Source organism: Phocoena sinus, chromosome X (assembly GCF_008692025.1).
Source record: "Phocoena sinus isolate mPhoSin1 chromosome X, mPhoSin1.pri, whole genome shotgun sequence".
NCBI classification, from domain to species: domain Eukaryota; kingdom Metazoa; phylum Chordata; class Mammalia; order Artiodactyla; family Phocoenidae; genus Phocoena; species Phocoena sinus.
In genome coordinates, this window is record NC_045784.1 from 98,594,927 (window position 1) to 98,620,442 (window position 25,516).

At 38.3% G+C, this 25,516-nt stretch overlaps 1 protein-coding gene across 11 annotated transcripts in view; it reads left to right on the top strand.

Annotated features, from left to right (window-relative positions):
* The window catches only part of PLS3 (plastin 3), a 93,992-nt gene that overhangs the window by 34,360 nt on the left and 34,116 nt on the right, over positions 1–25,516 (top strand). For 9 of the 11 annotated variants that reach the window (XR_004348019.1, XM_032619447.1, XM_032619448.1 and 6 more), the window contains one exon: positions 13,791–13,871. Coding sequence is in view for 10 of the 11 variants with exons in the window: in XM_032619447.1 (XP_032475338.1) it covers positions 13,799–13,871 (73 nt within the window). In the remaining variant the exon portion in view is untranslated. Of the gene's footprint in view, positions 1–9,860; positions 9,959–13,790; positions 13,872–18,489; positions 18,751–25,516 lie in introns of those variants that run through there. The other 2 variants (XM_032619450.1, XM_032619455.1) reach the window with 2 other exon arrangements.

Consider the following 25,516-nt stretch of genomic DNA (forward strand, 5'->3'; position numbering starts at 1 on the left):
TTTATCTATAAATTGCAGGTTTGTCAAAACATGATGTGTGCGTGATGTATATTATTGTAAAGGTGAAATGTGCTGCTTGATTGCCAAAATTGTTGCCAAGTAAAAGCTGTTTCTGAAAGAAAAAAAAACCTTTGTTTGACTTTCAGCTAAATTCAAAGAACAGGTTGCAAACATCTTGAAGAGTTTTGTAGTATCTTGAAGTATTAAAGACCAGTAGATAGTTAAAGCATGCTAACAGGCCAAGTGCCTGTGAAGAATGTGGGAACATTATTATGTCTTGGCTATTTTGTTCCCAGCTTTCTCTATAGAGTATGCATGTTGAAAACCACGCGTGACAACTACTTAGCCTGCAGTATGTTTAAGTCTGTTCACTTTCCCTACTTTCGAACATCAGTTCATTCCACAAATATTTAGTAGGGGCTTATTGTGAGCCAAGATATAAAGTCAAACGAGGTACCAGCCCTGCTTTCAGGGAGCTCACAGCCTAGAGGAGGAGATAGAGAAGTAGATGGTGGGACATGCTGGGGGGTGGGGAGCTCCCGGAATTGGGGAAGGGGCGTCACTGGTTAGCAACCAGAACCCTATGCTGCATCTCCTTTAAAACAACACAGACAGAACATTTGAGGTGGCTTAATTGGGTGTAGGTATTAGGGAAGTAGGAAGAGGGCTAGTTTAACTCTGTGCGCATTACTTGGCAAATAACAGCCGCCTCTGCTCCCTTGCCCTCCTTAATAAACCTTCACCCTCTCTCATGCATCCATGGGCATTGTTGGAGCAGCATACACGCAGGAGATAGCAATCCCTTCTTCACATTAAATATAGTGAGCTAATGTTTCAGTCTCCTTAATGTTTTTGGGTACATCCAAAGCAAAATTGCACTTATAGGCAGGCAGCTACTTGAGGTTGGATAAAAGGGAGAGTTAGCCTTCAGTCACTGATAGAACCTTCCAGAGTTCATTGTTCAATTGATTTGGAATTTGAAACGTATTTTGTCATGTAAATAGTAAGTAAGGTTTTTTAGGTCATTTCACAAATGTCCCTGAAATGGTGTGCTAGGTTACCAAAATGATATGTTTTTGTGTCCCTATTATTTTAATCTAAATGAATTGTAGAAGCATAGTTGCTAAATGTATCCAGATGTGCGTTCCATCAGCCAGCTGCTTTATTCTCTAGTCCCGAATCCTGTACAGCCTAACAGCATATATAACAGTGCCTCATGGGAAAACACTGTCTGTTCTGTTGGGGGTTATCTATCAATGTCCTCTGTGTAGTTTTACCAATTTGCGGCTGAAATGTCAAGTAGAATTACCAGAGGGTCTAGGCCTGAAAAACAACCTCGTTAAGTAAAGTATGTTCTACATGTTGAATGTTGCTTTCATCACAGAAGTCTGCTCTCCACGTTGACTATAACGAGCAATTTTTAATAATGCTGAGGTGCTGGAATAATAAACAGTAAAATCCTTCACCACTTCTTCTGTCTGCTTTTACCTTTCCTAAAGTTTCAGGACTAGAAACCTGTGACACAGGTGAGACCAGTTAGAGTTTGACTCACTTGTGACTTTCAGAGCAACAGATCATTAAATTGAGAAAGAGGCATATAACCTCTTAAATTATTACAGTTGCTCCTTTACCAAGATTCCATTAAAGTTTTCTAAAAGTAAGCAAACAAAACTCCAAGCCGCTTGCCCCTGGAGAAAAATCAGCTGTAAGGTAAAAAACTAATCACTAAAAAAACTAGGAGTACCACAGTGATGGCTTATGTATGAAAAGAGAAATCCTAAACTCAAAATCAATTCGTCACATTGATACTTGAGTGTTTGCTTACATTTGTACTAAGTTATTAGCACTGATACAATGGGAATGGTTGTTTACAGTAGTTAGCATGTAAGTGGCTGAAATTAAGGGATATTAAATACAGGGAAGCAGAAACATGTCATATATAGGAATGAATGTGCCACAAGAGAAGGTCAGCATTCATGTCCTTCTTTTTAAAAAGTATGGCCTGTTTTATTGTCAGTACTCACTCAACACCAGTATTTTGAAGAAAGAAATTTTAGAACTCTATAATATATAGTATCTACTGAACCCGTTGCCAATATTCTATATATTTTACACGGTTACAGTTTTGGTGATTTCAGTTCAAGGATTAAGTGAATCCCTCCTTTAAGTAATAAAAACGAATTAGCTGAAAGGAACTGCATTTTCTGGCAACCGTTCATTTTTCTCAATATGATGGTCACATTTGTTAGGAGGTTTTTTTTGTTTTTGTTTTGTTTTTTGGCTGTGCCATGCAGCATGCGGGATCTTAGTTCCCTGATTAGGGATCGAACCGGTGCCCCCTACAGTGGAAGCACGGAGTCCTAACCACTGGACTGCCAGGGAATTCCTGGTTAGGAGTTTTTAAATTATCTTCCATAGGGTATAATAGGCATGAGCCTTCTTTCCACAAAGCAGTGTGTAGCCTCTTTGTTTTTATTTTTATGGTATGAGTAGTTAATTACCTTCTCTCTCACATACTCTTTTTTTTTTTTTTAATTTTACATTTGCTGCACAGCTCTGTGTCTTGGGCAAAGTCACTCAACTACCCTAGGCTCTTGTTTCTTCCCTAATATAATTTCAGTAATCATTGAATATTGGGCATGTTGCAGATTATCACCACCCTCAAAACATTGCAGTCAACTAGAATATTTTTTGAGCCATACCTCTGTACCCAGCATCCAACAATGGATTATCATTGTGGGAGTATCCGAGAGGAAGATGAAGTTTAGACTCTGTTCTTGAGAAACAAACAATCTTGAAATAAGACTTGCAGAGCAAGTAATTAGACAAGTATTTGCGTGCTCTTGGTGAAAGAATGGTTGTCTTTGATTGGGGAAGATTATTCTCTTGGACCAAGTTTGAGGATCAGTGTGGAGGAGGCAGATGAACTGAATCTAGTAGGATGATGGATGTCCCAGCCAGACTGTACTCACATCCACTTATATAACTATAGGAGGAAGTCTATAATTAAACTGCTAAATTTTGTGGCAGGATTCTAGATCCTGTGGGAGTTGAAGAGAAAGGTCAGCAGGGGTGTGGAGTCACTGGGAGATGTGGTTTGGGAGCGGATGAGGCTTCTGCTGAGACTTGAAGGATGAGTAGGATTTGGATAAGAAGATAAGAGGAATAAAGAGGAGGGCATTATAAGTGTGAAAGGTAGATACAGAGAGAGGGAGTTCTTACTAGCAGGGAGGGCAGGAGGTAGTGGCGGCAGGATAAAAGATGCTGATGTAGGAGTTAATAGGACGGGTATCGTTCAGGAGGATGGTTGTGATCAAAAAGCTAATTTTGAGTGTTGTTGAAAGGTTAAACTGGTTAGATGTGACTAGTAGGAACACTAGAGGACCAGGAATACCAGGCAAAGTTTAGACCAGCTGTTTAGGCATAAGAAATTATAGCTTCCTGAAATGGGACTGACATGATCAAAATGGTTGTGGGTACTAGATGTGGACCTTTTTTGATTCAAGATATTTACTGATAATGCATTGTGTCTCTGCGTAGAGTGCTGTGGTGAATACAGAGATGAGTAAGCTGTGTTTCTACTTTAATAAGTTTATAGTCTGTGGGGAGATAAATTCATTCACTGAGCCGTGGTTGAGGAAGCTATGCAGTACAGCATAACGATTGAGAATGCTGACTTTGGTGTCGGGTGGAGTTGGGTTTGAGACCTGGCTCTACCTCTCTCTAGCCATGTGACTTTGGGCAAGTTACTCAACTTCTCTAATCCTGTTTGCTTTTCTGTAAAATGGAAATAACAATATTACGTGGTTCATAGAGTTTTGCTGAGAAATAACTTACATAATGTATATAAAGCATTTAACACAGTCCATATAAACAATTAGTCCTCCAAGAATGTTAGCTGCTATAGTATAAACTTACAATGATATGTTATTATTTTAATTATTTATATTACCTACTCTGTAGGCACAGTGAGAGGGGCTGGGAATATGAAGGTGAATGGGAAACGGTCCCTTCCATCCCATCAAAGAGCTTATGTATAGTAGTATTAAATGCTATCCTTGTGGTGACTATATTTTCCCATTCAAAAATTAGTACATATGGTCTGACAGTAAGATATTTAAAATTGGAGCTGTCTGAAAGGATCCAGCACTGGCTGTAACAGAAGAAAGCATGCAGTTCTGTGAGAGTCCTGGGAACAGAGAATTTTTCTCTCAGGTGGGGACACTCCAAAGAGTCTTTCTCAAAGATGCTTTTGAAAAGTACATAGGAGACAGGTGAACAGCATTCCACTAGAGAGAAGCACAGAGGAGAAGGAACAGAGGTGGGAAAATACATGGCCTGTTTGGGGAATAGGGTGTGAAGAGAGTGTAATTCCAGGGTGTGCAGTGTGTGTAATCGGAAGAAACATTGGAAAGATAGGTATCAATACAGAAGAGTGTAGGGCTTAGGATGTTGTGCTTAAAAGTTGGGACTTGGGCTTCCCTGGTGGCGCAGTGGTTGAGAGTCCACCTGCCGATGCAGGGGACATGGGTTCGTGCCCTGGTCCGGGAAGATCCCACATGCCGCGGAGCGGCTGGGCCCGTGAGCCATGGCCGCTGAGCCTGCGCGTCCGGAGCCTGTGCTCTGCAACGGGAGAGGCCACAACAGTGAGAGGCCCACATACCGCAAAAAGAAAAAAAAAAAAAAAAAAGTTAGGACTTGCTTTTGTAGGAAACATACCTTAGATCTGCTCTTCAGGAAGTTAGCAGCGTAGAGATTACATTGGAGGGAGACAGGACCATAGATAGATCAGCTAAAAGGCCTTTGGAAAAGGCCAGACATGAGGTGATAAAGGGGTATGATGGAAGAATCCAGAGAGCTTAGTGATTTACTTCAATCTCCAGTGGTTTCTTGTGGCCAAACTTCTCAAATTTGTAAACCTGGAGACTGAGGAAAGTAGGGAAGTTGAAAAGGAGACCTGATTTGACAGGAGAGATATTTGAAAAGGGAGAAATAATGTGGCAGTAAGTTCAAATGTAGACACTTAGACTCTCCTGACTGGAATTTTCCTCACTGACCTTGCTTCTCCCTTGACCAGAGGGTCAAGTCCAGATTTTAAGTGTGGCCTTTCTAAATTAGACCCTGACCTTCTGCTCCAATTGTGTCTCTCTCAAACCCTAGGCACAGTGTTCCAACCACACTATCTTTCTACAGCTCTAGAGTATCATCTTCCTCTAGAGTATCATCTTCTCTCTGCCTGGAATGCCTTTACCAGTGATATCTGTCTGGGGAAGCCCTACTTATGTTTTAAGATAAAGTTCAAAAGTCACCTTCTCTGGAAAACTTTTCCTGAAGCCCACCACTGTCACCCCACCACTCAGTGAATAGGCTGATGGCATTAATATTATGTCTTTGTTTTTCCATCTTTCTCCCCGCTGGACAATAAGGTCTTTGAGAGGAGACTTTGGGTCCTAAATCTCTATATCTGCAGCGCCCAACACAGTGCCTGGTACATATTAAGCCTTCAATTAAGGCTTGAATATACATGAATAAGTGGGTGAATATGATAGACATTCAAGTTGAAACCTTCTCGTCATTTGGAAACGCGGCACTAGAGCTTGGTAATCATAGTGAGAGTGGGCGAGCTTTAGCTGAGAGTGTTGCACGCCCATCTGACCTGGAGAGTAGTGCTGTTGACTTACCTACTAGTGAGGAGGCAGGGTGGTAGTTTCTGTTGGTACAGGTAGGTATGTGAAGTGTGGCTGCTCCAAAGCGCTGCCTGTTTTGGACAGAGGAAGGTGACAAATACACAAATACAAATAATGTATTCTTCCATGTTTTGTCCACCCTCTCTTCATGATTTGAGTTTACCAGCTTAAGTGTGTGTGGCCAAATCTCTGATTTTAAGTCATCAGCCTCACTTTACCAATTCTGTTTACCTGGCATACAAGTGGCTGGATAATGTCTATGGTGAATATGCCCTGCTTTTATCTTTTAGTTCCTCTCAACTTCAAGAAAAAAATATAAAATTCGTAATCAACTCTTGATTATCTATGGTTAAGTTTCCCATTGTGTGCCCTGCTCCCTGACCGGAGTGGTTCTGAATGACACAGATTAGTAAGTAGATTATTTAGTCAGCAGCATTCCTAAAGTGAATCACCTTAGGGGATGAAAACAGGCACCACCACCCCTTTCCTCATCTCCATCAAATACCTTTTAGAATTTGAGTAATAGTTTCAGGTAGGTAGTTGTAGGTACACCCTTCTCAGCAAAGATTTGTGTTGAGGGTTTAAGTATAGTTAATGGAGCCAGTGGAGTGGTTTCATAATTGCTGTATTGTTAGTCAAACTCTGTAATTAGGGATGACTTCATAGGCATAAGATTCCTCTATGGGTGACGCCCTGAATTCAGACCCAGTTGTACACCATATCCTTTTATGACAAAACAAACAAACAAGGTTTTGTTTGCTTTCCTTTCATTCCCTTATTTGAAAATCTGTTTTCCTGTGTCTCAGATGTTTAGGGAGAGGGTTTGCTTTTCTCCTGATGCTTTCCCTTTATAGCGAAAGCAGGCTTAGGAGCTAGGGAGGAAACAGAATTGGGGACAGATCAAAGTGCTCTGCAGATGAGAGAATTGAGAAAAATGCAGAGACCCTGGAAGCTTTTACTTTTGATGGTATTTCATTTGGCTAAATTTAAATGGAGGGAAAATATATTTCTTTTCTTTCTTTCTTTCTTTAATATCGGCGCCTGCTCTCTCCATGTAAAGAAAGTTCACTTTTGTGGGAAGACAGACTGGGGAAAAGGACACATTTCAACATATTTCAAAAGTCAGACTTTCTTTTTACCTACCAATCACATACTGTGAAATTGAGGTTAAACTTTTATTCAGCAATAATATTTACTTTTTACCTCTTCACCTTTTATTTTGCATTGCTTATGAAAAAAATGTGCAGTGTAGGAGGAATGTGACAATATTGACAAGCTGTTAGCTATTTTTTTAAGTGGTCCTGATATAAAGTAAAAATTGTATTTAAAAAAAAAAATCTCCTGGCCGTTCTTCAAGTTGTGTTTAGAAACTGGTCTTATGCAGGAGCCAAACTGAGTCATGGGTAAAAAATGGCTGACAGATTTTTGTTATTCCCATCCTTCTTAAATTACTTCGACTTAAAGGCTTATAATTTTTATATATGAAGGAGATCTATTATACTCTGTAGTCAATAATTATAGGGCAAATGACATAACTTTTCGTACATTCCATTTAAAAGGTTCTTAGTAGAACTCATGCCTTATATTTATATAGCCTCTCACAATTACTTAGGCATTGATTTGTTCACCGTTTTCTTTCATTAAGGATTTGAAGTTGCTGTATAATACTTTATAGTTTACAGTATGCTTTCACATGCCATCTTTAATCTTCACAAGGACCCTGGGGAAGTAGTTATTATCGCTGTTTTCAAAAGAGGAAACTGAGCCTTAGCAGGATTAAATAAACTCGCTCATAGACACACTGCTAGGAAGTAGCAGAGCCGGGGCATTAATTGATGTCTTCTGATTCCACATCTCACAATCTTCCTATCATAACATACTGCATTCTTGGGTGGGGAACAACAGTTTGCCGCAAGTGTTCAGAATTGAATCAACGTGTCTATAGGGCAATAATGATGTCATCATCTATTTTGCTTCCTAAACCCCAGTCTGGGATGTTTTACTTGCTTTGAGAGAAAAAATTCAATGAATGCCCGATGAAGAGGGATAGAGTTTTCAGTAAATTTGCAAGTTTTCTAAAAATCTGATGTTCCTGTCTTCCCTAAATTATTTAAATGTGATATTTTCTCCCAAGATAATATTTCATTGCTTGATTTCCTTAAAGATTCCATCAAGTACCTTTGAGTAGTCTTAAGGACAAACTTTTTTTATTCATAGTGGGGAAAAGAAAGTCTGCATTAAATAGCTAATTTAAATATTGTGATTTTTGTCAACTGAAGTGTATATTGTAAGCCTTTTAAACTTTATGTTGGATTTCTTAGTTTTAGCTCAGGTGCCTCAGGGTAGCATTTATTTATTTACTTTCAAATAATTGTAAATAAATGAAATTGAATTTATTCAAGTGAGAGACTCCTAAATTAAGCTATTTTGTTATCCTGGATCAAACAAATGTTGTTTTGGGAATATATGTGTATTGCAGTTCTTTTTACTCTTAGTTGTGCCTCTTCATGTCTCCTGTAGATGAAAAATCTGAGTTACAGGTGTAAAAGGGGACACTTTAAGCTTTCATTATGATAATTAGACAGGAATAAGAAGTTAGAAGACTTTAAAGTATATTTTGGGGACTTCCCTAGTGGTCCAGTGGTTAAGACTCCACGCTCCCAATGCAGGGGGCCCAGGTTTGATCCCTGGTCGGGGAACTAGAGCCCGTGTGCCACAACTAAGACCCAGTGCAGCCATATAAATAAAGAAAGAAAGAACAGAAAGTATATTTTGGGTTTTTTAAATGCTGCATTGTGTTAATATTGTTTTAAGTAAACAAGTGCCTCGAAATCATTTCTATGAGATTTATGTATTTCCTAATTTTGCACGAAGAACAAAAGTACTACTTTCTTGGCCTGCCTGAGATGGAATTAATCCTTATGGTCTCCAGAGTCTTTCTCCTTCTCTACCTTTTATTACAACCACTAACTCACTTTATGTCAAATTATAATTATCTACATTTTTTTTGTCTTCCCCAGATTGTAGATTCCTTGAGGGCAGGAACTAGGCATATAACAGACGCCTTGGTAAATTGTGTGAGGGTAGAGGTGTGTGTTGGGGGAGGTGTATAAAAAGAGGGAAGAGATTTCTACCCTGTTCAGACCCGCTGCTTGCAAAGGGGAGAAGTGGGAGGGAAGGATTGAGTCAGAACCCACTGTTCAGCAGGGATAAAGGGTGCGGTGGGGCGGGGGGTATGTCCAGAACCATCTTTGTCTAATTTTCTCTTTTATAGAAGTGATATAGTAGTATGAGAATAAAATCGTCTTAAAAAAAAAAAAAGACTTTAGATTATTATTGACTCACGAATTGCCCAAACTAGAAAGGACCTTTAGAAGTAAAGGAGAGGGGCTTCCCTGGTGGTTCAGTGGTTAAGAATCTGCCTGCTAATGCAGGAGACACGGGTTCGAGACCTGGTCTGGGAAGATCCCATATGCCGCGGAGCAACTAAAGCCGTGCGCCACAACTACTGAGCCTGCACTCTAGAGCCTTCGAGCCACAGCTACTGAAGCCCGCGAGCCTAGAGCCCGTGCTCGGCAACGAGAAGCCACCGCAATAAGAGAAGTTACCGCAATGAGAAGCCCGTGCATTACAACAAAGAGTGGCCCCCGATCTCCGCAATGAGAGGAAGTCCGCACACAGCAATGAAGACCCAACGCAGCCAAAAATAAATAAATTTATTTTTTAAAAAAAAAGAAGTAAAGGAGAGGCCACATGTTTTGGATTTTCTGAGACAGTCTCACTTTCAAACTTTTTGTGCCATTGTTCTGCGTGGTATTATTACGGGAGATGGGCAATAATTTTGTATTGAAAACATCATTACTTAAAATATACATGAAGAAAATTGGAGTAAATCCTATATAGTATTTTTGTAATGAGAGGTGTTGAACACCATGTTAATAAAATATAGAATATTTTTTTTTGGCCACGCCACGGGGCATGTGGGATCTTAGTTCCCCAACCAGGGATCAAACCTGCAGCCCCTGCCGTGGAAGCACAGAGTTAACCACTGGACCTCCAGGGAAGTCCCTACAATACTTTGTAAAAGTACTGTTATCACTTTGCAGCTTAACTTATGCAAAATCACTTTTTACTGTTAATCTTTAAAATGTCTGCCTTGGTGTCCAACTGAAGGTCTTCACCTTATAGATTCCGAGACTGCTCTGAAAGGAGTATTTACCCAACTTTCTACTGAGAAGTTGTCCCTCTTTAGTGACATTTTAACACCATAGGTAAGAAAAGTTTATGAACCGGCAAGTTCTGTTTTATGTTTTTAAAAAGTCTGTTTTTATTTAATTTTTTTAAAATATGAGTCATTATAAATGTGTTACATTATGGTGGAAACTTAGCTAAAACTTCCCAGGGATTTGAGAAACCTGAGTTTGAATTCCAGGTCCATGGTCTCTCTGAGCCTAGGTTATCTCTAATAAGAAAAAAGGGAGTAGGAATATTTACCTCAAAAGGCTGTTATGAGCGTTCAGGGAATTAGTAGGAATATGAATTTGTCTAATGTAGGCCTTGACACAAGTTGTTGAATGGATGAATTTATGAAAATACTATTTTATTGAGTGCCTTACTACCTGCCTGGGACTGTGATAAGTTGTAGAAGTGACAACTATGGGTGTGCAAAAGACAGATGTGGCCCAGCTCTCTCTTGAGCGTCTCTATACTAAGTATTAGTCATCATGGCAAAAAAGATGAGTTGGCTAGTAATTTTTTAACTTTTAATAAAGATGTCTAAAAGGGGGAAATCCTTGATGGTCCACTGGTTAGGGCTCCATGCTTCCACTGTGTGCTCGGCCCCGGGCGTCCCCGGGAGTCCCGACCAGCAGGACAAATCCTTGTGAGTCCGAGGAGGAACCTGTAGGGGTTGAAAAGAGAAGAAGGGGCAGGAGACGCGAAAGAATGGAGGCAAGACAAAATCCTGATCAAGCCTCAAACTTTTATTGCTGCAGTAGCTGTATTTATACAGTACAGAGAAAGGGGGGCGGGATCCAGAATAAGGGAAGTATTTGGCAAATTATCATTGGTGCTGCGTGCGCGGGCTTTCGTTTTAGGCGCGGGCTTTTGTTTTTAGGCGCGGGCTTTTATCTCATTAAGCAGGAAGAGAAGCAGGATGTCGGCCATCTTCTAATGGCGAAAACTTCTTGGCTCCCAACACCACTGCAGGGAGCATGGGTTCAATTACTGGTCTGGAAACTAAGATCCCACATGCCGCGGTGCGGCCATAAATAAATAAATCCCACAAATACATATGAAAGGCTACTCAAAAATTATTTTTGAAATGTCTAAAAGGGGTAAATATAAGATCTCAAATTTGCATTTCACATAGTTTGTGAAATTTTACACATAGACTACTTTTTTGAAAAGGCAACACATTTACAACAGTGAAGCTATTCTGTATGATACTATAATGGTGCCAAAATGCATAATATGTATTACAATGCCAAGAGTGAGCCTAATGTAAACTATGGACTTTAGGTGACAATGCTGTATCAAAGAAGATTCATCAGTTGTAACAAATGTATCCCTCTGATGGAAGATGAACAGGCAAGTTACATTATGTGCGAGTGTGAGGGCAGGGGGTATGTGGGAACTGAATTCTCTGTGCTTTTTGCTCAATTTTGCCGTGAACTGTTCTAAAGAGTAAAGTTCTTTAAAAAGATTAAAAAGACAGAAAAAAACAAAGCCAAAACAAAAAAGGACAACACATAATCATTTTCATTTCCTTCTGTCTAAAAATTGTTAATAGGTTGGTATGTGGGAATTTTCCATTGTGATACAGACCTCCTTTCTCTGTTGCAGGGCTCAGTCAAGTTTTTCTGTAAAGGTCCACATCATGTATATTGTACGCCAAGAGGCAAAATAAGAATATTATATTATTAATATCAAGGGTTTAAATATTATTTCCACAGATTTTTACTGACAAAAGTCAAAATATAATAAATATTTGAGTACCTTTTTTGGTAATACAACTCTACTGATGAGAAGAATGGAATTTTCCGCCCCCCCCCCCGGGGTAACATTTCACTTAATTGAGGTTCAAACATTTGACAGCAAATGTTTATCTGTATAAACCATACTTAGCTTGGGGACCATACAGAAATAAGCAGTGGTCCAGATTTGGCCCACAGGCCATAGTTTGTCAAGCCCTGACTATTGTTTAAATAGGTAAAATAGGGCCAAATCAGAAAGAGTATAAACTCAAATAATATTAATAAGTTGTGTACACAAAGATGTGTTAATTTGCCTGCTCTTGTGTGTGTTTCTGTATCAAAGCCAAAAATAATTTGTTTTAGTTGACTCCCTTTTGCGGTACGCAGTCCTCTCACTGTTGTGGCCTCTCCCGTTGCGGAGCGCAGGCTCAGCGGCCATAGCCCACGGGCCCAGCGCCACCGCGGCATGCGGGATCCTCCCAGACCGGGGCACGAACTCGTGTCCCCTGCATCGGCAGGCAGACTCTCAACCACTGCGCCACCAGGGAAGCCCAGTTGACTCCTCCTTTAATGGGAATGATTGATAGCTGTTTTTATACTACCTGAAAATCAGTTTTTTCACAGTGAAAGATTTTTAAATGGCTTAATGGGAAAAAAATGGTGATATATGGAAATGGTGATATATAAATGGAGAAAATGGTGATAACTATGTGAGGTGATAGATGTGTTAACTTTTATTGTGGTAATCATTTTGCAATATATATGTATATCAAATCATTATGATATACGCCTTAAACTCACACAGTATCATATGTCACATATCTCAATAAAGATGGGAAAAATGGAAATAGCCAGTAAGATAGATAGATACGTAAATGCTAAATGAAAACGTTATTTTTTTAACACTTATTCATTTATTTACTTATTTATTTATTGGCCACGCCACATGGCATTCGGGATATTAGTTCCCCAGTCAGGGATCGAACCCGTGCCCCCTGAAGTGGAAGTTTGGAGTCCTAACTACTGGACCGCCAGGGAAGTCCCAAAAAAGTTATATTTTACACGAATCTTTGGTCACATAATTTTGACTTAGTTTTGGCACATATAACCAAGAATTTCTGTCATTACTTGGTACCTTCCCCTTCCTTACATTCTTTGAACGTAATGTAAGATTTTATCCTTGAAAGGAAGATTCACAAGTATTTTTTTCTGAATAACTTTTGGCAAATGATAACTTCTCATTTGTTTGTTTTCTTTATTATGGCTGTAGCTAGAAATATGAGGACCTATTCAGATGGTTTTAGTAGTTTGCATTTCTAGAAAGTGTAAATTATCCCTAAAATGAGAGTTTGCAGGAGCGCTTATAATCATCACAAAATTTTTTTAAGTCTTAAAAAATTTTTTTCTTCCAGTTTCATTGAGATATAATTGACATACAGCACTGTATAAGTTTAAGGAGAGCAGCAAAATGATTTGATTTCTATACATCATGAAATAATTATCATAATAAATTTAGTAAGCTTGCATTATCTCATATAGATACAAAATAAAAGAAATAGAAAAAAATTGTTTTCCTTGTGATGAGAACTCAGGATTTCCTCTCTTAACACCGTTCATATATAACACACAGCAGTTTTAATTATATTTATCGTGTTGTACATTACATCCCTAGTGCTTATTTATCTTATCGCTGGAAGTTTGTACCTTTTGATCACCTTCATCCAATTCCCCCTCCCCTTACCTCTGCCTCTGCTAACCGCAAATCTGATCTCTTTTTCTGTGAGTTTGTTTTTGAAGTATAATTGACCCACAACACTGTTAGTTCCTGTTACTCAACATAGTGATTCGATATTTCTGTACATTTCAAACTGATCACCATGATAAGTCTAGTTGTCATGTGTCACCACACAAAGATATTACATAGTTATTGACTATGTTCCCCACACTGTACATTTCATACCTGTGACTTATTTATTTTCCAATTTATAATTGGAAGTTTGTACCTCTTAAGCTCCCTCACATTTCTTTCCTCCCCCTCCGCCCTCCCCTCTGGCAACTACCTGTTTGTTCTCTGTATCTATGACTCTGTTTCTGTTTAAAGTCTTAAACCCTTCTGGTTTCTCTTTAGATCTTTAAATGGATGAGATGGCTACCACTCAGATTTCCAAAGATGAGCTTGATGAACTCAAAGAGGCCTTTGCAAAAGTCGGTAAGTGTTTTTTGTAGAGTAACTATAGTAAAGCAAACTTTATTTGGTACTAATCAAAGTTATTTCTCTGAAAAATTATATGAATGGTTAATCATGAAACTTAGGGCAAGATGGTTAGAACCAATGGAATAAAGTTTTAGAAGCTACACTTTAAACTGTGTTATTGCTAATTATATCTAGTATCTAATATGGTCAAAGGTTTTTAGTCCAGGATCCCAGTCTTTAACTGGGGGCTGCTGTGGCTCCTGAAATTTTTAGACAAATTTTGTGTTGTTATCGTATTTTGTTTATCATATTTTTCTGAGGAGAGGATTTGGAGCTTTCACCATATTCTTAAAGGGCTAGGTGACCCCTGAAGATGTTAAGAACCATTAGATGATGTTTTACCTTTCCCTAATCAGCGTGGCTTTCCTGCCTTTTTCATGGATCTTATGTGCCTTTGGAGAATGCACACTGTTCGACCTTCTTAAATTGAATTAGCATTGGTATAAGATGGGAAGGATTAGCCTGCCACTTGGTTTATCCTTAAACATCACATAACATGTCTTTCAATTCAGCAGCTGAATTGGAAGCAATTTATAGTATTTACATTCCAAATTTCAGTGCTCAGGTCAAGTCAGTGAAGATAATGAGAAAACAGGGTAAGACCTGATTATTGATGTGTGTGCTCACATGAGTCAACATGTGCTTTGCGAGGGAGACTAATACTATTTGGTATCTCCTTGATTAAAGGGTATGAAGTTAAATCAAAATGATTTGTTATTTAAATCAGAATCTACTCTTTGACTTGTGTTGGGAACCCCATCAGTGAAAAGTGAGGAAATACACATCCCTATTCTCATACATTTATGAGCAACATTTTCTATGAAGTCGTTTAGTAATAACAACATGCCTTGGGAAAAATAATGACTCCCCCAGCCGGCGTGACTATTCATAATCCCATCAGAATTCTAACTAGGAAAAAATAAGTCCTGGATCTAACACTTTTGTGTGTGTGTGTGTGTGTGTGTACGTGTACAAAAAAAAGGCAATTAACTTGCCACAGATACCACTTACTGGAAGAAGTGTACTACTCAGTTTAATATAGATTGATTATGAAAAAACAGCAGGTGAATTCTTGGCTGCAAGACTTTTTAAATCGCATTATTCTGTAGAAATTGTTCTTATCATAATTGTTTCCTTCAAACCTTCTGTTTTATTTATATTCATCTTTCAGTGTTTGGGACAGCCTGATTTGTTTTTTTTACGAATAGGATTTGGGGGTGGGGACCTTATTGCTATTGCTTAATCTTCAAGGCCTCACCTCCTCAAATCAATGTTTATTGTTGAATACAAGCCTTGTTCTCATGTGCAGCATCTTGGAAATATTTGTGTGCAATATTTTTTAAAAATTAAAGCTAATTTGAATATGGTTTACCTGATGGCACTGGGATACTTTTATCAGTAAAAGAGCTTAATTGCTCTTTTAAAGCTTAATGATATAAAGAGGGTTGACCAGTTATCTCCAAGGAGGAAACAGGGCTAAATTGGTCTGAGAGGTCAATTAAAGCTTGGACTGCAAGAAAGGGTCATTGTGGAACTACTGTCTTACTTTAAAATCATACATCTTGGAGGGTTTAGGGTAGGCAAACACCTTCCCAAAGGTGGGAGATTGAGCCGTGTGTCTTATTGAAGCCCTACCAGGCATGTATTTCTATGATATGTAGACTCTTATTACTCTATATGCTGTAAATAGGAATTCTGGAGTCCAAAATTTCTGCCTGTTCCACATATTATTATTTTGTATTCCCCCTCAGTATCTAGCTCACTGTTGCACACGTTAGGTTTTCAATACATAAATAGTTAATTGATTGAATTCCAAGGAATTATAGGTAGTCTTTTCATGTACTGGGACTTTGTCATTATCACAAGCGGTCTTTGTTATGAAGATTTTCATCATGGCGGAATTTATTCTGAAGGCTTTGGCCATTACAATGTAACACATAAAATTTATATTTTTCAGCATATTTTTAATATGCTTGTGTATAGTCTGTCTTTTAGAAAAGTGTTTAAAGACCCAGCTGAATCTTTTGATTTTCCCTTAAAATATTTGTAGTTTTTAGTTATTCTTATTTGCAGAGCCCTTAGGCAACTGTCAAAGGTGTTATGGAAATCCCTTTTTTTTTTTCATTCAGGGAAACTTGATTTTAAAAACAAGCTCTATAACCTATTTTCCTGACAATTCTTTCTTACGGGGAGGGGAGGGGAGGGAGGACTACTTTGTCTCAGTTCAATTGTGACACAATATGGAAATCATTATATGATTTTTCCCATCTATTAAAAATAATAGCCTTGATTATCTCTTTAGAAATTCAGCAAAATAATAGTGTGTGGAGAAAATCTCTGTAATTACCACTAATCATGGGTTTTGTTCAATCAATTAATAGTGCTTTGAAACTCTCTTTACTAGCAATAAAAATCGAGTATTAAGATTTACAATTCTCCTTTCACTCACTTTCTACACCTGCTTAGTGTTAAGTTCCAAGCAGTATATTTTCATTTAATTATTTTCGTTTTCTCAACATTTGTTTCTAGTATTTTCCACTGGGATAGCAGAATCCTTGGCTCTCATTTTTTCCTACTTCATAATGTTTCTGTTTTAATTTAAAATGCTGCAATGCTGTATAAGTTCATTCTAAAGAAGAATAAATAAAACTTTTCAGAACACTTAGGAAGTAAATATTTTACCAAGGAGAAAATGTCTTTTGCACTCTGGGACTTTAATCTTGTTATAGAAGCTAAAGGTCATTTGAATGATGCCTTGTCATAAAGATAAATTCATGTATTGTAGATCTTCTCAGATTGGCTTTAGTCCTGCAAACACTTTTGTCTCTCCTAAGCAATACCCGCTCAGGTTTTTTTTCCAAACAGGAATTCACCACTTCTGAAATAAAATAATGGGGTTTCATAAATGACTAGGAAGAATGTGGGTTTATTCCTTTGAGGCTGCCCACCAAACTAAGACAACAATTTTTGGTTATGGTGATTGTAGCTGTACCAGATTTTCTCATCTCAGGAAGCTGAGTTATTTCAAATTACTTGATATTCTCCAGTATATAAACACCACATCAGGTTGATGCCGCAAAAAGCATGGTGGTCTCTTTTAATTTACTTTTAGTATTCAATAAGATGACACCAGTGCATATTTGTTTAATTATGGCTTAAAAAATTAAAACTACAGCCCAACCAAAAATAAATAAATAAACCAGTGCTCTTTCACTGTGCCATCTGGTTAATTATCGATGGAATATTAGAAATGAAGGTCTCAGGATAGTCTGAAAACCATGTTTTGACTGTGTGGAAGATAGGAACACAGATTGGGGGTGTGCGAGAATGCGCTCGTGTGTGTGTGTGTGTGTGTGTGTGTGTGTGTGTGTGTGTGTATTTTTTAAGTGGGAAAGTGGCAGCAGGTGGAAAATGATGGCCAAACTGCTGGAAATTTTGAGTTGGAAAACAGTTGATAGACAGCATTTTTGATTGCCTGGTCTCAGCCCTCTAACCTTGTCCAGCCTTCAGCTGTAATTGACCTCCACCTTTGGGGATCCACTATTAGGATGAACTCTTTGGTAGCGACCTCTATTCTATCCTTAGCTGGGACTCATTAAACTGCCTCTTATATGTATTCGCTGGAATGAGCTACCTCAAAAGGTATAAGCTGTGAAAGGCAAAACCCGTGTTTAAGCATCTGGAGATGTTTAGCAGCTGCCTTTTCTAAAGTTTTAATGCCTAATGAAAGCTCGATTTTATTGCTTAGATCTGAGGGTGGAATCTAATCTAAATTCTTCTGCACAGTCTTTTGGCTGAGTCTTTTAAATTAATATTTTGTGTGCTTTCATAGGCAATCAGGATCGTGTGTGTGTGTGTGTGTGTGTGTGTGTGTGTGTTTAAATCCATTATTGTTAGATATATAGATTCCTTTTGTCATTTTTTTAGTGCAAAAAATTTGTGGAATATATTGGTTAAACTAAATGGAACTTTTAAACACAGCTTTTCTGAAAGGATGTACATCTGCACTTGATTGGTTTTCTTCTTTAAGTCCTAATGAGTACTGTCCGTAGTGGGTTTGTAAAGAGGTTGCATATGTATTGCAGATGAGGACACACATACGTGACCTGTTTATAAAGAAAGACACTAGATTTAACAGATTCAAGGATGAATAAAGCAACACACAGATACACACAAAACCCAGGGGTCAAGGGAAATCCCGTTCTCTCTCACTGTCGGATTTATAAGGCAAAGTAGCACCCCAAAAGATGCATTTGAAGTGATAGATTGTACCACATACCACCTGGACATGGGCAGTGTAAAACAGAGGTAAAATCAAAACTACTTGAATTCTGGCTCAGCTTTCTCCAGACAAGTACTTAAAATAGCTTAAATAACAGGATGCAAGGGGAGGGAAAACATTTCCTTTTAAGGATATGCATTCTTGGTGTGATTCAAACTTCTGCAGGAACATGGCTGTATAATAAGTTTATTTACTTTAAGGTTACTTGCGGGGAGGGTTTTGGGAGAGTTAACTGGCATCTAAAATAATACTTGGTAAGAGAGCATAATGAGGTTTCTTTCAAAACAATGCAGATGTGAACCTACACGTGTCATCATAGAGACAGACAGACAGACAGACAGAGAGGATCTATTGTTAAAAACATTTGGTTCCTCTCTGATGAATTCAGCAGCCAGTTTGAAAGATACTGAGACACTGGCCTCTCTGGTACAGCACTGGGAGTGTCTTAGTGATTTTTTTTTTCAAGTCTAGCGATCTTTCTTTAAAAATAGAACACTTGATCCATTTCTTGAAGTTCAGCTCTGGACTCCATGCGGGAACTTTGTTCATTGAGTAAGTGGAGTTTCTTCTTTTTCCCTGCAGCCCGTCAGTGTCTGCCCACACTGGCCATATTTTCTGAACCGAACAGTTGAGACCTGTGTTTGCAGAAACATTGAGAACACTGTAGATAATACAGGCTGTATGATAATATCTACTTTATCGGGTGGTCGAAAATATGATGCTGGAACAGAAGAGTCTTCGAAATGCAGAACCTGTTCCACCCCACACCAATCTGTAGTTAATGAGGAAGGGGCAAATGAGCCAGAAAGGGCCTTCAGAATATTGGCAGCTTTAATGAGTAAATAAAGGACTGCCATCATGCCAGGAGGTTGTGATTTCCAGTTGTTAAAACTGCTTTCAGTCTAGAGCTGTGTTTTGGGGTCCATTTGTTATTAAATTCTCATGTTTATGTCAAAACTCAGAATACGAAAAGTTCACCATCAAACATAGTCTCGAGCTCCTGGTTAATAACGTCACTGACGAGGGAGAAGCTTTCTAAAATGCCTTTGTGCTGTCCCGTATTCTAGCCTTCCAAAGCGCAGCACATTAGATCTCTGATATTGTTTAAGGGTGTGTGTGTGTGTGTGTGTGTGTGTGTGTGTGTATGTATGTGTGTTTTGGCTGGGGATTGGAAATAAAATTAGCATAAAACTCTTTTAAAATAATTGCACCCTGTTTTGTCTTTCAAGTACTTTCGCAGCTGGGAGATTTTCCAAAATTAATTGCAAGCTGCCTTTTTAGGCTCCCTCTGCCTTATTGAAATTAAAATTGTTTTCTTCAAAAGGTATGATTTGGGGACTCTAAGAAAACCTTGCAGTAATTTACTAGTACTAACACTAAAATGCCTTTGATCTCGGGAGGTAGTACAAGCCAGATCTGCTGTTAAAATATGGAGAAACAGAGTAGATAAAACTTTACAAATATGTTAAAAGTAGATGACACATGGTCAGTGATTCTTTTCCCATATCAGGAAGGATACAGGAAAGAGATTCAAAGTGACTCCAAATTTTTATAAGTATTTTGAAGCCACAGTTTCAAGAAAGAGCCACAGATTCTGTCTGATTAATTCTGTATCTTTGGTGTCTAGCGCTGTGCCTGCCACAGAGTAGGTACTCAGTTTGCTCTGGAGGTTGACTCCTGCTATACAAATGCACAGGTATTTCTTAATAAAGTCAAAGCAGGTTTCTACATTTAGAACGAGAGAGAGAGGTCCTGACCTGACAGCCATCACTGGTAGTCTACTTGGAGACTCCTTGGTGGGTGTGTTCAGTTAGAAAACCAAATTACAGATCTGAAGGCTGCTGGGTGGGGACAGAATTAGAACAAAGGGAATGAGATTGAATGTTATTTAAGGGATATTTCTGTCCTCAGGGTTTCCTGATGAATTGCCATTCAGTTTTTCAGTGCTATTTCTGCATTTTTTGGTCATTATTGTTTGCTTAGTTCTGTTTTTTAAAACCTCATTAGATTAGAGCATTCTTTTCCTGGTTTAATACTTGAGGATCCTAATAAGAACCTACTGTATGGCACAGGGAACTCTTCTCAATACTCTGTAATGAATATTGGGACCTACATGGGAACAGAATCTATAAAAGGGTGGATATATGTATATGTATATGTATAGCTGATTCACTTTGCTGTACAGCAGAAACTAACAACATTGTAAAGCAACTGTACTCCAATAAAAATTAACTAAAAAATACTTGAGGATCAATGAGTCTACAAAAATTACTTTTCCCTCTGCTTATTCTATGCGAGGTACTGTGCTACATTTTGGGGTGGGAGATAAAAAGGTTTAGAAGAATCTTCATCAAGAGATTTACAGTCTCATAAGATTGTCAGGTAATGACAAATTCTTATTCCTCCAACCGCCCTTTAAAACATTCCTGTCCATTACTAAAAGCATCTGTTACTACTATACTTACTTCAAAATGGTATTTCCACATGTGGCTATTTTATGTTAGTTATATTTTAGGGTGGCTACTTCCTGGCATCTTTTAATCACATTGGTGAGCTTCTAATTAATGCTCAAGAGAGGTTATTTCAGAGAGGGTGCGCACAAGTGGTAGTTCCCCCATTGCCTGCACCTCTCTTCTACCTAAAGCGAAGAAACTACCAGATAGACTAGACTCTCAGGGCCTTTGTCAGTTTCATGTAGCCCTGAATTCATTATAGTTCTCCAATATTTATTTTTAAACATCTCTACCTTCCACTTCTGTTGTATCCCTAAGAACACAAAAAGAACAACACTCTAGCTCTCAACTGGATTAAATAACATGCTTAAATTTTGCTCAGATATGTCATTTCAGAAGTTAGAGAAAAGTAGAATACATTTAAAAATATCGTCCTATCAGAAATTGCTGGCGTGGAAACAGTTTTTTTTATATTTAATTTTCTTCGTGGTAACTCATTTTTTTATCATCTTTATTGGAGTATAATTGCTTTACAATGGTGCGTTGTTTCTGCTTTATAACAAAGTGAATCAGCTATACATATATCCTCATATCTCCTCCTTCTTGCATTTCCCTCCCCCCTCCTGATACCACCCCTCTAGATGGTCGCAAAGCACCGAGCTGATCTCCCTGTGCTATGCGGCTGCGTCCCACTAGCTATCTGTTTTACATTTGGTACTATATATAAGTCCGTGCCACTCTCTAACTTCATCCCAGATTACCACTGGCCCTCCCCGTGTCCTCAAGTCCATTCTCTATGTCTGTGTCTTTATTCCTGTCCTGCCCCTAGGTTCTTCAGAACCTTTTTTTTTTTTTTTTAGATTCCATATATATGTATTAGCATATAGTACTTGTTTTTCTCTTTCTGACTTACTTCACTCAGTATGACAGTCTCTACGTCCATCCACCTCACTGCAAATAACTCAATTTCTTTTCTTTTTATGGCTGAGTAATATTCCATTGTATATATATGCCACATCTTCTTTATCCATTCACCTGTCGATGGACACTTAGGTTGTTTGCATCTCCTGGCTATTGTAAATAGAGCTGCAATGAACATTTTGGTACATGACTCTTTGAATTATGGTTTTCTCAGGGTATATGCCCAGTAGTGGGATTGCTGGGTCATATGGTAGTTCTATTTGTAGTTTTTTAAGGAACCTCCATACTGTTCTCCATAATGGCTGTACCACTTCACATTCCCACCAGCAGTGCAAGAGGGTTCCCTTTTCTCCACACCCTCTCCAGCATTTATTGTTTCTAGATTTTTTGATGATGGCCATTCTGACTGCTCTGAGATGATATCGCATTGGAGTTTTGATTTGCATTTCTCTAATGATTAATGGTGTTGACCATTTTTTCATGTGTTTGTTGGCAATCTGTATATCTTCTTTGGAGAAATGTCTATTTAGGTCTTCTGCCCATTTTTGGATTGGGTTGTTTGTTTCTTTGATATTGACCTACATGAGCTGCTTATATATTTTGGAGATTAATCCTTTGTCAGTTGCTTCATTTGCAAATATTTTCTCCCATTCTGAGGGTGGTTTTTTCGTCTTGTTTCTGGTTTCCTTTGCTGTGCAAAAGAGTTGAAGTTTCATTAGGTCCCGTTGGTTTATTTTTGTTTTTATTTCCATTTCTCTAGGAGGTGGGTCAAGAAGGATCTTGCTGTGATTTACGTCATAGAGTGTTCTGCCTATATTTTCCTCTAAGAGTTTGATAGTGTCTGGCCTTACATTTAGGTCTTTAATCCATTTTGAGTTTATTTTTGTGTGTGGTGTTAGGGAGTGTTCTAATTTCATTCTTTTACAAGTAGCTGTCCAGTTTTCCCAGCACCACTTATTGAAGAGGCTGTCTTTTCTCCATTGTATACTCTTGCCTCCTTTATCAAAGATAAGATGACCATCTGTGCATGGGTTTATCTCTGGGCTTTCTACCCTGTTCCATTGATCTACATTTCTGTTTTTGTGCCAGTACCATACTGCCTTGATTACTGTAGCTTTGTAGTATAGTCTGAAGTCCGGAAGCCTGATTCCTCCAGCTCCGTTTTTCTTTCTCAAGATTGCTTTGTCTATTTGGGCTCTTTTGTGTTTCCATACAAATTGTGTGATTTTTTTCTTCTAGTTCTGTGAAAAATGCCATTGGTAGTTGGATAGGGATTGCATAGAATCTGTAGATTGCTTTGGGTAGTATAGTCATTTTCACAATGTTGATTCTTCCAATCCAAGAACATGGTGTATCTCTCCATCTGTTTGTATCATCTTTAATTTCTTTCATCAGTGTCTTATAGTTTTCTGCACACAGGTCTTTTGTCTCCTTAGGTAGGTTTATTCCTAGGTATTTTATTCTTTTTGTTGCAGTGGTAAATGGCAGTGTTTCCTTAATTTCGCTTTCAGATTTTTCATCATTAGGGTATAGGAATGCAAGAGATTTCTCTGCCTTAATTTTGTATCCTGCTACTTTACCAAATTCACTTATTTGCTGTAGTAGTTTTCTGGTAGCATCTTTAGGATTCTCTATATATACTATCATGTCACCTGCAAACAGTGACAGCTTTACTTCTTCTTTTCTGATTTGGATTCCCTTTATTTCTTCTTCTTCTCTGATTGCTGTGGCTAAAACTTCCAAAACTATGTTGAATAAGAGTGGTGAGAGTGGGCAACCTTGTCTTGTTCCTGATCTTAGTGGAAATGGTTTCAGTTTTTCACCATTGAGAATGATGTTGGCTGTGGGTTTGTCATATATGCCCTTTATTATGTTGAGGAAAGTTCCTCTATGCCTACTTTCTGGAGGGTTATCATCATAAATGGGTGTTGAATTTTGTCAAAAGCTTTTTCTGCATCTATTGAGATGATCATAGCTTTTTATCCTTCAACTTATTAATATGGTGTATCACATTGATTTGTGTATATTGAAGAATCCTTGCATTCCTGGGATAAACCCCACTTGATCATGGTGTATGATCCTTTTAATGTGCTGTTGGATTCTGTTTGCTAGTATTTTGTTGAGGATTTTTGCATCTGTGTTCAGTGATATTGGCCTGTAGTTTTCTTTCTTTGTGACATCTTTGTCTGGTTTTGGTATCAGGGTGATGGTGGCCTCGTAGAATGAGTTTGGGAGTGTTCCTCCCTCTGCTATATTTTGGGGTGTTAGCTCTTCTCTAAATGTTTGATAGAAGTCACCTGTGAAGCCATCTGGTCTTGGGCTTTTGTTTGGAAGATTTTTTTTTTTTTTTTGCAGTATGTGGGCCTCTCACTGTTGTGGCCTCTCCCGCTGCTGAGCACAGGCTCCAGACGTGCAGGCTCAGCGGCCATTGCTCACGGGCCCAGCCGCTCCGCGGCATGTGGGATCCTCCCGGACCGGGGCATGAACCCATGTCCCCTGCACCTGCAGGCAGACTCTCAATCACTGCACCACCAGGGAAGCCCTGCTGGAAGATTTTTAATCACAGTCTCAATTTCAGTGCTTGTGATTAGTCTGTTCATGTTTTCTATTTCTTTCTGATTCAGTCTCAGAAGGTTGTGCTTTTCTAAGAATTTGTCCATTTCTTCCAGGCTGTCCATTTTATTGGCATAGAGTTGCTTTTAGTAATCTCACATGATCCTTTGTATTTCTGCAGTGTCAGTTGTTACTTCTCCTTTTTCATTTCTAATTCTGTTGATTTGAGTCTTCTCCCTTTTTTTCTTGATGAGTCTGGCTAATGGTTTATCAATTTTGTTTATCTTCTCAAAGAACTGGCTTTTAGTTTTATTGATCTTTGCTATTGTTTCCTTCATTTCTTTTTCATTTATTTCTGATCCGATCTTTATGATTTCTTTCCTTCTGCTAACTTTCGTATTTTTTTGTTCTTCTTTCTCTAATTGCTTTAGCTGTAAGGTTAGGTTGTTTATTTGAGATGTTTCTTGTTTCGAAGTAGGATTGTATTGCTATAACCTTCCCTCTTAGAATTGCTATTGCTGCATCCCATAGGTTTTGGGCCGTCGTGTTTTCATTGTCATTTGTTTCTAGATATTTCTTGATTTCCTCCTTGATTTCTTCAGTGATCTCTTGGTTATTAAGAGGTGTATTGTCTAGCTTCCATGTGTTTGTATTTTTTACAGATTTTTTCCTGCAATTGATATCTAGTGTCATAGCATTGTGGTTGGAAATGATGCTTGATACGATTTCAGTTTTCTTAAATTTACCAAGACTTGATTTGTGACCCAAGGTATGATCTATCCTGGCAAATGTTTCCTGAGCACTTGAGAAGAAAGTGTATTCTGTTGTTTTTGGATGGAATGTCCTATAAATATCAGTTAAGTCCATCTTGTTTAATGTACCATTTAAAGCTTGTGTTTCCTTATTTATTTTCATTTTGGATGATCTGTCCATTGGTGAAAGTGGGGTGTTAAAAGTCCCCCACTATGATTGTGTTACTGTCGATTTCCCTTTTATGGCTGTTAGTATTTGCCTTATGTATTGAGCTGCTCCTATGTTGGGTGCATAAATATTTACGATTGTTATACCTTCTTGGATCGATCCCTTGATCATTATGTAGTGTCCTTCTTTGTCTCTTCTAATAGTCTTTATTTTAAAGTCTATTTTGTCTGATATGAAAATTGCTACTCCAGCTTCCTTTTGATTTCCATTTGCATGGAATATCTTTTTCCATCCCCTCACTTTCAGTCTGTATGTGTCCCTAGGTCTGAAGTGGGTCTCTTGTAGACAGCATATATATGGGTCTTGTTTTTGTATCCATTCAGCCAGTCTATGTCTTTTGGTTGGAGCATTTAATCCATTTACATTTAAGGTAGTTATCAATACGTATGTTCCTATTACCATTTTCTTAA